The 17,926-nt window shown below is 35.3% G+C and overlaps 1 protein-coding gene across 10 annotated transcripts in view; it reads left to right on the forward strand.

Annotated features, from left to right (window-relative positions):
- The window catches only part of LOC110462625, a 143,377-nt gene that overhangs the window by 105,260 nt on the left and 20,191 nt on the right, over nucleotides 1–17,926 (forward strand). For all 10 annotated transcript variants that reach the window (XR_002464304.1, XM_021516670.1, XM_021516669.1 and 7 more), the window contains exon 9: nucleotides 10,661–10,822. Coding sequence is in view for 9 of the 10 variants with exons in the window: in XM_021516670.1 (XP_021372345.1) it covers nucleotides 10,661–10,822 (162 nt within the window). In the remaining variant the exon portion in view is untranslated. The remainder of the gene's footprint in view (nucleotides 1–10,660; nucleotides 10,823–17,926) is intronic.

The following is a 17,926-nucleotide window of genomic DNA, read 5'->3' on the forward strand; positions in this document are numbered from 1 at the left end:
CTGTGTTATGTATACAGGCACTTGTGTTATATAGTATACCCCTATCTGTGTTATGTATACAGGCACTTGTGTTATATAGTATACCCCTACCTGTGTTATGTATACAGGCACTTGTGTTATATAGTATACCCCTATCTGTGTTATGTATACAGGCACTTGTGTTATATAGTATACCCCTACCTGTGTTATGTATACAGGCACTTGTGTTATATAGTATACCCCTATCTGTGTTATGTATACAGGCACTTGTGTTATATAGTATACCCCTACCTGTGTTATGTATACAGGCACTTGTGTTATATAGTATACCCCTATCTGTGTTATATAGACAGGTACACTCACTGTATGTGTTATATAGACAGATATACCCCTACCTGTGTTATGTATACGGGCACTTGTGTCATATAGACAGGTATACTCAATATCTGTGTTATATGGACAGGTATACCCCTACCTGTGTTATGTGTACAGGTCGTTGTGTTATATAGACAGGTATATCCCTACCTTTGTTATATAGACAGGTACACTCCCTCCCTGTGTTATGTAGACAAGTATACCCCTACCTGTTTTATGTATACAGGCACTTGTGTCATATAGACAGGTCTACTCAATATCTGTGTTATATGGACAGGTATACCCCTACCTGTGTTATGTGTACAGGTCGTTGTGTTATATAGACAGGTATATCCCTACCTTTGTTATATAGACAGGTACACTCACTGTATGTGTTATATAGACAGATATACCCCTACCTGTGTTATGTGTACAGGTCGTTGTGTTATATAGACAGGTATACAAACAACCAGGGTTATATAGACAGGTATACTCTCTGTAGACAGGTATACCCCTATCTGTGTTATGTATACAGGCACTTGTGTTATATAGTATACCCCTACCTGTGTTATGTATACAGGCGCTTGTGTTATGTATTATACCCCTACCTGTGTTATGTATACAGACACTTGTGTCATATAGACAGGTACACTCACTACCTGTGTTATGTAGACAAGTATACCCCTACCTGTGTTATGTATACAGGCACTTGTGTTATATAGTATACCCCTATCTGTGTTATATAGACAGGTACACTCACTGTATGTGTTATATAGACAGATATACCCCTACCTGTGTTATGTATACAGGCACTTGTGTCATATAGACAGGTATACTCAATACCTGTGTTATATGGACAGGTATACCCCTACCTGTGTTATGTGTACAGATCGTTGTGTTATATAGACAGGTATACCCCTACCTTTGTTATATAGACAGGTACACTCACCACCTGTGTTATATATACAGGTATACTCACAACCTGTGTTATATAGACAGGTATACTCTCTACCTGTGTTATAAAGACAGGCATACCCCTACCTGTATTATGTATACAGTCACTTGTGTTATATAGACAGGTATACTCTCTACCTGTGTTATAAAGACAGGCATACCCCTACCTATGTTATATAGACAGGTATACCCCTACCTTATTATATAGACAGGTATACCCTACCTATGTTACATAGACAGGCATACCCCTACCTATGTTATATAGACAGGCATACCCCTACCTGTATTATGTATACAGGTACTTGTGTTATATAGACAGGCATACCCCTACCTGTATTGTATAGACAGGTATACCCCTACCTATGTTATATAGACAGGTATACTCTCTACCTGTGTTATAAAGACAGGCATACCCCTACCTATGTTATATAGACAGGTATACCCCTACCTTATTATATAGACAGGTATACCCTACCTATGTTACATAGACAGGCATACCCCTACCTATGTTATATAGACAGGCATACCCCTACCTGTATTATGTATACAGGTACTTGTGTTATATAGACAGGTATACTTTCTACTTGTGTTATATAGACAGGTATACCCCTACCTGTATTATATAGACAGGTATACTCTCTACTTGTGGTATATAGACAGGTATACTCTCTACTTGTGTTATATAGACAGGTATACTATCTACTTGTGTTATATAGACAGGTATACCCCTACTTGTGTTATATAGACAGGTATAACCCTACCTGTATTATGTATACAGGTACTTGTGTTATATAGACAGGTATTCTCTCTACTTGTGTTATATAGACAGGTATACCCCTACCTGTTATATAGACAGGTATACTATCTACTTGTGTTATATAGACAGGTACACTCACTACCTGTGTTATATAGACAGGTATACTCACTACCTGTGTTATATATACAGGTATACTCCCTACCTATGTTATATAGACAGGTACACTCACTAAATGTGTTGTATAGACAGGTATACCCCTACCTGTGTTATGTATACAGGCACTTGTGTTATATATATAGTATACCCCTACCTGTGTTATGTATACAGGCACTTGTGTCATAGACTGGTACACTCACTACCTGTGTTATGTATACAGGTATACCCCTACCTGTGTAATGTATACAGGCGCTTGTGTTATATATTATACCCCTACCTGTGTTATGTATACAGGCACTTGTGTCGTATAGACAGGTACACTCACTACCTGTGTTATGTAGACAAGTATACCCCTACCTGTGTTATGTATACAGGCACTTGTGTTATAGAGTATACCCCTACCTGTGTTATGTATACAGGCACTTGTGTTATATAGTATACCCCTACCTGTGATATGTATACAGGCACTTGTGTTATATAGTATACCCCTATCTGTGTTATATAGACAGGTACACTCACTGTATGTGTTATTTAGACAGATATACCCCTACCTGTGTTATGTATACAGGCACTTGTGTCATATAGACAGGTACACTCAATACCTGTGTTATATAGACAGGTATACTCTCTACTTGTTTTATATAGACAGGTATACCCCTACTTGTGTTATATAGACAGGTATACCCCTACCTGTATTATGTATACAGGTACTTGTGTTATATAGACAGGTATACCCCTACCTGTGTTTTATAGACAGGTATACTATCTACTTGTGTTATGTATATACAGGCATTAAAAAAGTTAATTTCCTGTTTATAACATGTTTCATACAAAGACAAATATAGCGTGTTACCCGTTTTTAAGAGAGTTAAAACATTTTTAATTTTTCCCCAGTATTGTTGCAAAATATAACTAACATGACAGATATCATGAGCTGTAGTGAATCTCCCTACTGTACAATTAAGGAGTCGGAGGAATGGATTTCGCATTGCGGAGCCAAGATATTTTTGTAAGAAAGGAGATTATGATAAATAATATTTCTTTCCTATATCACTAGCTACTATATTTATAAATGGACAAGCAATTCCAAGTTTGAAAAATGTTGAACAAATTGGAACTCTTGTTCATTTGAGATACTCTACCTTTAGATAAAGTACTTGTCATTCAGTGATGAACCCCTTTATGAACACTACAGTAATGGTCTAGAAGGGCAATTACAATATTCCTGTAATAAACCAGGTGCCCCGAATTTCAATGAACAGATAGATATATGTGAAAATCTAATCCAGTGCAAGATATTTTTCTATTACTTGAAATTAAAATATATGAATAAATAGATGTCTGCCAGTGTTAAATTTGGCTAGTATTTTAATTTCAAATTTCTCTGTATGCATAAAAGATGAAAGATGCATAAGTATTTGAATAGAACTTTTGGCTAAACATATAAACTTCAGGGCATTTCAATCTGCAAAAGACGCAACGCTCATTAAATAATAATTTATTTGGTTTCAAAGCAGACCGTTAACATATTTTTATAACATTATTTGTCTGATTTGAATGTTTTATATAAGTCATGATACTTATTTGTACAAGACTGTTAAAAAAAATGATATAAATCAAACTGAAAAATTTTGTGCAAGTTATAATAAAGTACATAAAATGCCAACGTGATCCAACTTTCACACACCTGTCTAGGACTTTAACTGTTTTCTTTAGACCATTACAGAGAATTTGCAATTTGCTTTCAAATTGAAAAAATAAAGTGTGTTGACTGAGGTAATTACAGGTGCAATGAGTCAAAACACTCTCACCTGTGTCAAGTCGGTGAATAGGCGTTATATAGAGCTGGTAAGATAGCGATCTGATGGTGTTATCACATTGTCTGGGTATAAGGAGTCTTTATATATATCCTACACCCCTGCCCCCTCCCCATCACATCATTTCCATCTCTCCATGTCCCCCCTCCCACATCACCTAATACAATGTGACAGTTGGTGAATACGATTTGATTTAAATTTCGTAAATGTAAGATAATGGATACCATCATTCGACTACTTCCTCTCACATAGTGTGTCTTGTGTTACGATCTAGTTTGATATTTATAGTGGACCAAGCTGTGCTAGGCATTGCCTCATCATTGATCCGTCAATAGATCAGTGTTATAACAGCAATTAATAGCAATGCATAATTAATTTTTATGGTCATTGATAGAAATTTAGACATTAGACGCTTCACTTCCTGCTCTGTACCTGTATTATACTGGTGAATATTTCTGTACTTCTTTTTGTTTAATGCAGGTAAATAATTATTTAGCTGCACTTTTATTAGACAGATAAAATATTAGTTTACCTGTACTGTATTATACAGGCAAACATTCTTTTAACTGTATGATACAGGTAAATATGTTTGTACTCGAAGGTATATACAGGTAAAACTTGGTATACGTGTCCCCATGTGTATGATACATACTGCAATACGGCATGAAGTTATATAGATCCAAACACAATCATGCTATTATCGTTTGGCAATGGGGTCTGGTTCTGCCCCTAAGGATTAAGGCTATGGGTCATATAATGGAAACAGTTGAGATGCCTGAACTCTGTAACCATTCATATATAATACATACATCATTGCTGAGCATGAAAAAAAAAAGACAAATACAGTCATGTTACCAAGATTGTTCTCAAGAGTCCTGCCAACCCCTGGGATTATTCCTTTGATCATAAAATGGAAAAAATTGACATCCCCACTTCAATCATATATATGTGCTTGATGAGCTTTAATAGGATAATGTCATTGTGCTTCAAGGATCAGCCTAGGAGTATAGCCCGACCCTAGGGACTTATTCCAAGGGTCATGATATAGAAACAATTATGATCACCACCCCATAAGTCCCTGCAGGTAGGGCGTATTAGAATTGAACCTGCTGCACCGTGCCATTGAATGATCGTAAGAGGCGAATAAATTTGGGATCTCATCTTTTCTCTTCTATCAAAACAACTTTCTTCTTCCTAAAGTCTCCCTTGACAATGCCTCACTTTTGGTCTTTAGTTGAGCGTTCGCCCCTGTGAGGAAGGCTTTGGGTTCTGTACCCTGGCTGAGACATACCAGAGTCTGTAAAAATGGTAGTTTCTACTCCTGCTTAACGCTCAGCAATTTAGGTGTGGGATGACTGGTTCACCCATTGTCAGTATAATGTGACCGGGTGTGGTGTCCTGCTGGGTGTCTTTGGCAGTATGTTTCAGTGATGTAGCACTATAAAGTTGACATCAGTTCTGCGCTTTCACAAGGAGACAAACATGAACATAATGCAACCTCCAAAAACACACACGCATACACTATATGCATGCATCTTGCACACAGGGGAGGCCGTCCTTAATTGACCATAGCTGTTGATAGGATGTTACACAATACTAAACCAAACCAAATCTCCATATGCATATGTATACAGATCCGAATGTTTGCAATTTACTCATTAACCCCTGAAATTTCATAATGAACTATACCAACCTTTGAATTGGAAGAGTTCAAATGTGTCTTCAGGGGTGAACGTCAGTTAAGTGCCTTTGGTACCTGGAAATCCTTTTTTGAGTAAAGAAAGAGTGCATAGCTTAACTGGGGCTGGGTCCAAAAGTAATTATTTAAGCTTTTAAGTTTTAAAAGGCTACTGCTCCTGAACTGATGATCATATTTCAACCAATTTTTCTATTAAGCTTCCTTTTGTTCAGGAAATCAAATGATAGGTGCTGAGAGGCAAAGCTCTAAAAGAGAAATGATATGCAGTTTTTAATTGTTTTGTTGTAGATTCAGGCAGAGTAAAAGTTGGCAGTAGCACATTAGCTTGCAGAACATTTTCAAAAACTTTTATGTTAAATGTGCATCACTGTTTTTGAGTGCGTGAACTTTTCCCTGTAATTTTACCATGTGATGAAGCACATTTGAATTGGCTTGACAGTAAAATTTCTGAGTTCCCTGTGCGAGGTGATAACTGATGTAGAAAGCATGATTGTTTAGGACTAACAAATAATAACATGTATTATAGGTCTGTGTAATGATTGTAATGACATAATTGAGTAATACTCGAATACTCTACACACTACATTTGTATGTGTATGTTACTGGGGCCACCGTGTGAGGACTGGGGACTGGACCCAGTTGATGTACTGTCAGACTGACAGCTCCAGGGACAGGGGGGGACAGATTTATCATTACACTACATGACTGATGTAGGATGGTGTGTTGGCAGATTTTGATCATCAAGCTTAACACAATGTATAGTGATAATGCTCTTTACACTGAAACAAAGTGACCAGTATTGATATATGTATGTATAGCAATACTGCTCTTTACACTGAAACAAAGTGACCAGTATTGATATATGTATAGCGATACTGCTCTTTACACTGAAACAAAGTGACCAGTATTGATATATGTATAGTGATACTGCTCTTTACACTGAAACATAGTGACCATTATTGATATAATTTTTTTTTGTATGTATAGTGATACTGCTCTTTACACTGAAACAAAGTGACCAGTATTGATATATATTAGTATTCTCTATAGGAATTGATACCAAATTCTGATACATTACTTTTTAGGTAACATACAATTACGTAATGACAAATCTCATTCAAGAAATATTACTCTATAGTATATTGATGCAGAAGTTGTGTTTGGTTATAAGAACTACTTTCCTTGTAGTTTTGGATACGGTTCTACTTTTCTGGTATTGCAGGTTTATGTGAAAATGTGTTGTGGTTACCAGAAGTATTTCTGTTTTTCACTAGATTTATGTAAAGATATGTTTGGGGTACCCGAAGTGCTAGTTATAGTTCCTTTTTAAACCAGTTTAAAGAAAAACATATATGGGTTACCAGAAGTCTTTGCAATTTTCATCTTTGACATACAGTATTATAAAATATCTCTGTTAATTCACTTAGGTGCTGACCCTATAGTGATAAAAAATAGTAGCTGCTGGAATTTCCTGTTTGCTGATCTGTGAGGGCATCAATGACTCCTGACAGTTACTTAAAAATTCAGGAAATATTGACATTCAGCTTTATATGAAAGTATTATGAGTAAAAAAACATACTAACATTACTCATAGTTACCCAAGGTCTCTGATTAAACTACAAATAAGGAAAGAATCTTTCTCTTAAAATAAATCTTTTAACCTCTTTTCAGACCTTGCCTTCCTTGATATTTTTGCATAGGCTTTGATGAAAATGTGTTTTCCATTCAGAAGATCAAGTGTTGTCCAGATTGTTAGCGTTGACCTTTTCTGACTCACACTTCGGCCCTTGAGTGTTTACTTTCTCCCTATGACCATCTCCCGATCAAGTGCAGTCACCAAGCGTTATGTTTTTTCTGCCTGATATTGGTATGCGCCTGGAGCTAACATTGGATTGGTTTGAAATATTAGCTGACTACATGTAATTAACACCTGTCAGGGTAAGCAGATTGTTCTGTATTGGGGCAAAATGATGCTATTGGATGTTCAACAAGAGAACGGAAAGTCAATGGTGTTAAAAGGCTTCCTGCTCCAGTGTGCAAGGCCCGAGGCCAGACAAACTGGGGGTTTCTTCCGAATAACAAGCCGGATCACAGAGCGTAATAAGCTGGAAAGGTGTTGGTATCTTTTATAGAGATCTGGGTTTGTTTTGTTCTAATTACCAGCTTACAATGCCTGCCAGATACAAGTCTGTAAAATAATGGTCTTACAGCTAGCTCAATTAATCTGGTTTGTAACTCTGTTTGTGTTGCTAAACACACGACTTGCAGGTTTATGGGAGTTTAATTGTGCACATGCCTTGCAGGATTAAGGTGACTTTGTGCATGCTTGCCTGTAACATACACTTTGAAATCAGATAGTCCTTCACTTGGCATTCATTTTCAGTGAAGGGCATACTATCTCAAATTGAATATCGTAGAAATTTGGGAATTGTAATGTACAAAGATTGGAAAACAAAACAGGCTGTGTATCAGGGAACCTTAGATGATGGTAAAACAGTAGGTATTTCCTGATCTTAACATCTATTAACCCTTTCACCACTAGTACTGTAGACTGTAATGGACTCATCCATATCAATGCATGTTTAGAGTCTACTAAATTTACAAAGGGGTGTATGTTAGCTTTGACAAACTTCCACCTTAAATTTATTTTTGTAAGTTTTGAAAATACCTTTGTAATCCTTTATTACAAAGCTCACATTTGTTTTCTAGACAATATGTGTTATATCACTGCTTTTCTCGACACTTGTTGATAAGCAGGGTCAAGTGCGGGGTTTATGGAAATGTAATCTGACCTGGTGTATGGTAACTAAACCATGCCCTGGTGTAATGATTTGTAGAGAGGTGAATTGTACTGTAATGAGGGACCAATAGAGCTGAGCTTACCCTCCCAATCTAAGTCACCTCAACAAATCTCTAGCATACTACATGTACAGTAGACTTAGTTTTGTACTGGCACCATTCGACAGAGTCTGGGATGAGTCTCAGTGTCCCCACCATTATGTCCTGTCCTGTTGCTCCACTGAACTGGGACTAAGTGATCATCACCTGATGTTACAATGATACACCTCAGTAGAACTGTCGAGTGACTCTATATACCAGACTTGTATCAGCTCTGAACTGTAAATTAGGGCTAACTGACCTAATTCTCCAATACTACACTTGTACACTGTGACCTTCTGATGATAAATGGAGGTTAGGAAACTAATAATCCAGGCCTATATTAGTATGATTGACCTAATAACCCTTTTAATACTTTAACTGAGAAGATTAACCTTATAATCTTATACATGTATTAGCCTTAAATGGGCTTAGTGACCTTATAGTCCTAGCTATACTAGAATTAACTGGGCTAGTTGACCTATATAATACTTACATATGTTAAATGACCCAATACATTTGTAGTTTTATGATAGACTAGCTGGGAATGAGTGACCTACATACAATACTAGACTAATATCTTAAATGTCTTAATCAATACCTTATACCAACTAGACTAAACTAGCTAATAAATGTCTTTAATGACTTAATCATCTTATGCCAACTAGACTAAACTAGCTAATAAATGTCTTTACTGACTTAATCATCTTATGCTAACTATAGACTTTACTGGACTTAAAAAATGTTTCAAATGGCCTAAACATTTTATACTAACATAGTTTGACAAAGTTCTAAGTTTTTCTTTAATGTGAGTGTTTTTCAGACCATACTAACCTGACTTAACTGGACTAAGTTACTTAATTGGCCTAAACTGGACTTACTGGGGCACAGGGACGTAATAACCCCATGCAGGATTTAATAATATTACATTGACTGAAATTAAACTTGTATAATCTTGTATTATAGACTTGGTAAGTATCACATTAAATGTATTCAGTCATCTCTGCTATATTATTAGCAAAGATCATCAGTTAAGAAGAATAGTTGATAGATGGATCTGATATGGTCACCCACTTCCTTATAAAAACGGTCATTATTATTTTTTCTTATTGTTTCTATGGAGTTGTGAACTGTGTACCGAATTGTCTGGTTCTTCATGTGATATGGTAATACCTGTGAGTTTTTGTCATTTTTCCAGTTAAGATAGACATGTTGGAAGATTTCCTTTTTGTAAAACATGTGTATACATTTACCAACTGTCAAAGAACTATCAGGTACCTTTTCCAGAAAGGTACAGGGCACAATATTACATAAAGTTTAATGTATTCACAAATTAATGAAATTAAAACCATCTTGAATATTGGCAATAACTGTAAATCTTACATGTAAAAGTTAGCATATCAATTACAAAATCTCATGCCAATTTGTAATTTACACATCAATTATTTGGACTGCACTGTCTCATTTGGTAGAATACATTTACCAGTATGCACCTAAAATAAAGATGCTACATTCGGAGTCCTAAAATTGTAAAAGATAACCAATCCCATGCAGAAATATTAGATTTGACTGTAGCACCTCATTTGGGCGAGTATGGTAATGCAGTGTGCCCCCTGTTGACCTTCACATCTGTGGTACGGCTCGAGACCTGCACACAAATTACTCTCATTTATCTATTTACCACACTTCAGTTAGTAATGCATGCTCAGTTTGTCCCCGTGTCACTTTGAACCTGTATTACCATATTCCGATTAATTCATACGTTACATATCTACAGACATGTAATGTTTTGTATACATATAAACAAAAAACAATCATGTTCACATCGTTAATACCCCAATATAAATAATATTATTTCCTCCCATGAAAATATCATTTATATTGTTTACTCCTTCATAATTATTTCTATCATTATGATGCAGATTATTTTCTTTCTGAGAATGAAAAATCAGCTATATTTGTCACATCGAGTGTTTGACATTTAAATTTCAAATTAATGTCAATTTAATTTTAACAGCGAGAAAATAAACATTTGTATGATGCTTATAACTTCGCTCTACTTTCCAGCCTCTGGAAATATCTACACCTGGGGAGCTGGATCAGATGGGCAACTAGGACACGGTGACCAAGTTTTGTTTCTGTCGGAACCTCAGCGACTAAAAAATCACCATCTTAGAGGAAAGATCATACACATATCTTCTGGAGAGTCGTTCTCTGCTGCAGTTACAGGTAAATGATATACATGTAGATAATGCAGGGTGCATGGAAAGGTGTGTTACATAGGTGATCATTTAGAGTCTGATAATAGCGCAGTACTAAACATTAGTAGTAGACCTGATTGGTCAGAGGTTTAATCAAAATAATACACAGCTTGAAGAAGACAACATTGTAATTTGTAATACAACAATGGAAATTACAGCTTGTTCTGTCATTTGACATCTGAGAAGAAAAACATTTAAGTTTATCAAAAACAAAAAAACAAAATGTTCCTCCAAGACATATCATGATTAAGTTACCATACATGTACTTTAACAGAAATGGGTTGATTTTGCAGACAAAACCTTATGTACAGTTGTACTTTAATATTGATATGTTGGTCCTGCAGAGAGAGAAAAGACAATTGGTTTGATGTACTTTTGTCTAGTAACTCTTTATAATCAATAACATTCTGTCCAAGGTGACAATTTACTGGTTCACAAATCAGTCGCATGCATGCTTTTAATCACATATTTGATTTATTCGAAATCTTATTTAAATGCTTTTTTTTTGGCAATATCGTAAACTGCTTTCTGGCGAAATGATGACATACCTGCATCTCATATAGCCAATCGCCATTATGGCAGTAGCTGGTTCAAAAACGTAAGACCATGAACAAACAAAATATCTGGTATAAAATTAATATAGGAAACTACAGAAACTTACTTTTTGTGTCCCCTTCAAATGAAAGTGACACATACTTAGTCTCAGTCAATATCACTTTCTCAGGTCTCTATAACCACATATTCACCTCAACAAAAGTTAATAATTGATAAATATATATATACATTGTAGTACTGGTTCTTTTTATCCTGATTAATTGGCCTGACCTTGAAACCTAAAGTATACCTGCTTGAACTGCAGGTGTGCTGTGGTGATGTCACATTGACCTTTACCCATAGGTCAAAGGTTAAATAAGTATAAAAATTTCAGCAACAACTTTTTTCAGGCTTTACACTTTTAAGCTGCTAAAAATATTTTGTCAAATATGTGACATTGGGGATGGGATGGTGTATGGGTAGAATTTACCAGCAGAGAGTTGTGGTGTGCACTTTTGGAATCTGTTGTGGTGTTATTTACATGAGATGCTGTCCATTGCGGTGTGGTATTGGGCAGTGGTGTGCATCCCTACCTGCTAGTCCACTGTCCACACCATATATAATCAGGCACGGTGCCCACCCTGCATAATCATAATAATCGCGGGGTAGTCGACATACAACATTAACTGTGATAGTAGGTTATGTTTTCTACATGTAAATTAAAGTGTTTGTGTCTTTGTAGATATGCATAGGGTGATTGATTAGCATATCTGACTGGCCGGCTAAAGTGAACATTATGTTAGCCATTACAAACACTAATGTGCATGCTCACGTAACAGTATTGGTATCGGTGTCCACTGTCGTACACAGCTGGTTTATTGTACATGTATTTCAAAAAAACAAATATATGCTGTAAATATCTGATTTTAACTGTCATAAGCATTGTTTATTTTTAATAAAGTTCAAATAATAGTGAGTCACTTAACTTATTAACATAAAAGATTATAACTATAAACCTTTAAAGGTTAAATCTGTCGTGATTTTATCCTTCATTTATCTAAGAAGTTATATTTAGACAGTTAAATCTGTCGTGATTTTATTCTTCATTTATCTAAGAAGTTATATTTTGACAGTTAAATCTGTGATGATATTATTCCAAATTTGTTCTAGATATTATGTTTAAACTAATGCTAATTATTTCACAAGATTCACTTTATTTTTTTTCTGAAAATCTGGATTGAAGTTTTAAAAAGACAGCATGATGACTTGTAAAATGTTGGGTGAAGTATTTTCTAAAGGAATAAATTTGATATGTACAAAATAGTGCAAAGTGATTATGCATGTTCAGAGACCTATGACAAGTTGAAAACTAATCACTATCGGTATTCATTATTCATATGAAAAAAATACACAGAAAATAAATACTGTCAGTATAAATAACCCCAAATTGACTTTTAATTTAAATGAATTTTTACACAAGATGTATTTTGAATGGTCGGTGGTGGGGCGTTTTGTGAATGCACTCCAGCAGACACAACCGCTAGGCTGGGTCAGGACTAACACAGAGACTGTTATTTATTACATCATAATTTCATATTTATCACCCTCTACACAGCCTATAAAACCCTACAGTACATGACCACGACCTACCCCGAGCAAACCATACTGGTGGAAATATACACCTTCTTTATTCCTTCATCAGAAACGGTATCAAGAACTAGGGTGAACGTGACGTGATAGAACGACCAAAAAGAAAATCGTACGCTAACAGAAGTCATTCAGAGAACACATAATTATGCAATTTTTATGAGATTCAAAACTGATTAAGGGTGAAGCAGAAAATTGGCATGAAATAAACATTATGTGATGAAAGGAATTTTTTCACATTTGTGCGAATAGAACTGTATTGGTGGCGACCACTCTGTCGACATGACGACCACTCCGTCGACCTGGCAAATGTGGTTAACAAAACACACCTCAACTTTGGACAAAATTTCTAATTACTGTGACAGAGCTGTAACATTTGTATGTTTTACACCCTGATCTGCTCGGCGCTGTGAGGCGGGCTTTGTCCTAATTATCATGGGTTATTCAATTAGGTTAATAAGACTTTACCGAATGTCTTCTCTACAATTTGTGGTCATGTGGTTTTCCATCATCAAGGGTTTTTTCAGCAGAACGGAGGACAATTAGTTGGTGTTGTCCATTGACATGGTAGCCAAGCCCAGATCACAAGTGGGGCGAGGTTCTGTGGGGACGGTGCAGACCGCAGTATTAACAGACTCGAAAATGTGAAATGAAACGCTGGCAGGACAAGAATCATAAACCTTCCTTTGGCTTCACCAGCAAGCAAATGAAATTACAGACAATCTAATCTTACATAATGCACACGACAAAGTCCTCATTACTTCCATTTTATGGTTTGAGAAATTTGAACAGAACATTGTGCAAACTAGAGAAAAGACTTCCATTTGGTAAAATGTTTTCATAATTAAACATTAACAACAAGTACTGCTCTTTGTGTTAAAATTTCTCCAGCAAAATTAATAAAAACCGTTTGTAATGGCTATGAAGACATTTTTCTCATTAGGGGAAAGTTGATGTTACCAATGCTGACTTATCCTGCTTCCCACAAGGGACTCTTCATTGTTAGTTTGTGTTCAATGTGACAGGGAATCCTCTCATAGAATATGTTAATGTAATCTCTGTAAATATTAGGTTACCAATATCTATATACCATATCATACTTCGTAAAAATATCTAATGGAGATTGTCAGCACTGTATTATGCAGAAATGGTATTTAATTTCAGTGTATTATAACTAACATATTTATTTATCAGTTTACAGTTCATTGTGAAAATATAGGAGATAAACAAATAGAAAATACACCAGGAGGTATAGTTCTTCTTATTTCTAATAAATATCCAATAATTATTTATTTCATATTTTGCCAAATAAACACCCGAATCTATAAGTAAGGAGGACATTTTTCTATTTTCTTGACTTTTTTTGTGATGAAATACAACCAGTATTTATGCAGAATGTCTTTTCATAAATTGGAAAATACATTGTAACTAACACCAAACTATCAAGAATGACCAAAATGTTTATAATTGTTGATGTTAAATGATCTGACCTTTGAGGTTTGTATTTTTTTTTGAAGTTGTTGTTTTTTGAAGTTTTTTGGATACTTACAGATGTTTGTGATTCAAATAAGCATTCAGTGTATAAGGAAAAATTGGTTTGCTATAAAATATCACTCAACAAGTTTCAGTAATTGGCAGGTGGAACTGAATTTCCAAAAGGATGTATGCATGCTTTTACCAGAACCTGTATCAATACACAGTGACAGACAGAGGGGGCCATTAAATATAAAATACCTGTAATTTCTTAATCTATCGGGTATTCTTTTCTGACTTAAGGATTCAAAACACTTTTCCAAAAAACCCAGATTTAAGATTTTAAGATTTCTTATTCACTCCAGACACACATTTCGTGTGTAACAGTAGGTCAGTCAATCTTCAGATACATTTAAATAAATATATTTGGATAAAAAAACTTAAATCTTAAGCAAAAACAAAAATAATTGTGTTATAAGTAATTATAAATGTTACATAAGAACTAATGCTAGAATCACACCAGCTTAAATACATTGGAATTAAAGTGATGAACTTTTAGTAATTGTTTTTTTTCGTTAGTAGGATGGGGAGAGGACAACCATATAAGCTGTTAACAAAGGATTACATTATTATTGTTATTCAATTTGTAAAAAAATTGATATAGGAATGAATAGAACCATTATAATTTAACTTGTATTTTGTTATAGGACTCAACAGAAAGTAACTGAAGATATTATTGTAGGACTCGGACAGAAATATTTTGATTTAACCTGTTAAGATTTTATTAAAGGATCCAAAAGACATGTTATAATTTAATTTGTTAAGTCTTTATTATAATATTCAACACAAAGATGATTTGTAAAGAATTTTATTAAATGACTTTTTTTCTAATAGAAATTGTATAATATTTAAAAATTTTATTTTACTAAAAAAGAAGTTTCTGTTTTGTTATTCAGAATTCTTTACTATTGAAAAGACATGTAAAAATAAATTAAACCCTTTCTTATTGCAATTTTAACTGAAAGGGACAATAGTACCAGATGGACACTGTCAATTTTCTAAAACATTTCCTGTGTAAAAATATTGATCAATATTTCCTGTCCCTTTTTTCGCCACAGAAAATTTTTCACCGAAATGTCTTAACAGTAAAGCGAGATTTGTTGGAAAGTTTTCAGTCAGAATGGCTTTGTCCTATGTCACAAGTACAGTGCTCCGCCATCAGATAACGGAGCTTGGGTGCCGAGGTAATTTTTCCCTGGTTATCTAATGTGAACGTGACGGCTAACTTATCTACTCCCGATGTGACGGCCAACAATCACACCGCCAATGGTTATCTATTTCACGAGATTTTGAAAAGCCCCTCAAACCCCGGTGCTTTGAAAGGTTTTCACCAACATTTGAATGTTGAAAGTTGTGGGCCATTAATACTGTGCTTTATATAGACCCTGCAGCAGTAAACAGGCGAGGCTACGAGACAATCACTAGGAACTGCACTGTCTCGAGGTCATGCAGCGGAATTATCATCACGAAAAAATCACACAGACGCTATATGTATTTCATCTTCAAAGCTAAAAAGAGCAATATAGATTTGGCTAATTGAAATGCTGTGTACCTCATCAATTCTGTATTCAGATAAGCAAATAGTTACTAACAAGTCTGCAAACATGTTTTGATAACAAATTTATGGATATTTGTTACATTCCTCCTTATCAAGTTATTATATCTCTCAATATTTGCACTCATTTTAACATCGCTGTTCCATTTTTCCAAAAGGCCATAAATTCCCTTTCATAGGCCTTCATGAGAACCTTTTCATCTTTGTACCATAACCATTTTTAGCTTGTCTACAATAGGATAAGATGAAAAATCAATTTCTGTTTCAGGACTAATAGGAGACAGTTTGTTCGTCATTAATTATCCATTTGGTTGTATCACTCAACAGAGCACTGAGTTAATTTTTCAGCCGAGCTGATTATGTTTTGCCATTTTTACGTACAGTCAATTTGTAAAGGGATGGTGGAAGATAAGGATCGGTGCCATTGTTCGGTCCTAAATGGTTCCAGAGTGACAGTGGAGAATAACACACCTCCCCTCCCTATCTTCTCTGCATGTCAAACCCGCAGTGATAGATGGCTGAAATATTACTCGCTACTTAGGCAAGAACAAATGATTATAATAACTGGATAAAATTTCACAAATTTATGGATTTTACTTCTCATGATATGCTCTGTAATCAGACATAATGTTGTCTGTGGTGAAAGCATTTCATCGAGGCATGTCCAATCCATGTGGTTGGAAAGGCTTCCATGGCCTTGGGTCCGTTGGATGTTATAGAGCATGACCTGAAAAAGAAGTTATCTTTTGAAAAATGCATTGAAATCCTTTTTGTATTCATCGATGAGATTTCACTTTGGCCTGTGACAAAGCGGGAGCCATTATAAAGTGAAACCAAAACTCCTTCCGGTAGGGCGAGGTTACCTTGTCAATACCCCGTCGTCGATATAGACCAGTCAAGCGCTCTCGAAATTGAAAGATATTCTTTGTGCTGTTGATGTGTTGATCATTGAGAATGAAAGATGAGCGAGTTAATTAATGAAGTTATTATGCACTTTTATAATGAATGATTTCAGTGTTTGCTTTTTGTGACCGACTGCTTTGTGAAGGTAGACAGGGTGGTATGGCCTATGTCTGTGACACACAGTATGTCGGTAGGGGGAAGTCGGCCGTGGTTCACACTCACTTACATACTCACCATTGTTAAGGCATTAATTAGGACCACAGGTGATACCCTCATGAAGTATCGCAATAATTTGATGACCTAATAAATCATTTCAATAATTTGATGGCTTATTATAGAAATCTTTAATTAGATTTTTTCATGTTTAGACACATTTAATCAATATTTTTCAAAGTACAGAAGCTTCCAATAATTGACTTTTTCTGCACCCATCCATTTATTTTCACAAATATATTTTGACAATAATTTTCGATTTGGCTGTATAAGTCTAACCTTTATTTGATTATTATCTCCTATATGTACTAATGGAAGGGGCTAGAGATTTGCAATCTGTCAGACTGTATATATGTATAATTATCTGTCAGTATGTCCATGGCTGTTTGTCTACACTTGTTTCTAGCCTTACCTTAGAATCCAGAAGTTAGAAATTATACATGATGATACACTGTTACATGTAGATGTAGGATAGGGGTTGAAAAGGTCAAGGTCAGTCTTTCTAAAAAAAGAACAGGGGAATATCGTCAAATAAATTACAATGCTCCTTCTGACCCACCAGTGTTCAGTTCAGTGGTAAATATTATGTGATGCATACCCTACATGAATACAACCAAATAATTTCTGAATTAAAAAAAGCAAAGCTGACCACTGGTCTAAGGTCACTGCAACTAGAACTAGAACTGG

This window comes from Mizuhopecten yessoensis, unplaced genomic scaffold (genome assembly GCF_002113885.1).
Source record: "Mizuhopecten yessoensis strain PY_sf001 unplaced genomic scaffold, ASM211388v2 scaffold10815, whole genome shotgun sequence".
In the NCBI taxonomy this organism is placed as follows: Eukaryota; Metazoa; Mollusca; class Bivalvia; order Pectinida; family Pectinidae; genus Mizuhopecten; species Mizuhopecten yessoensis.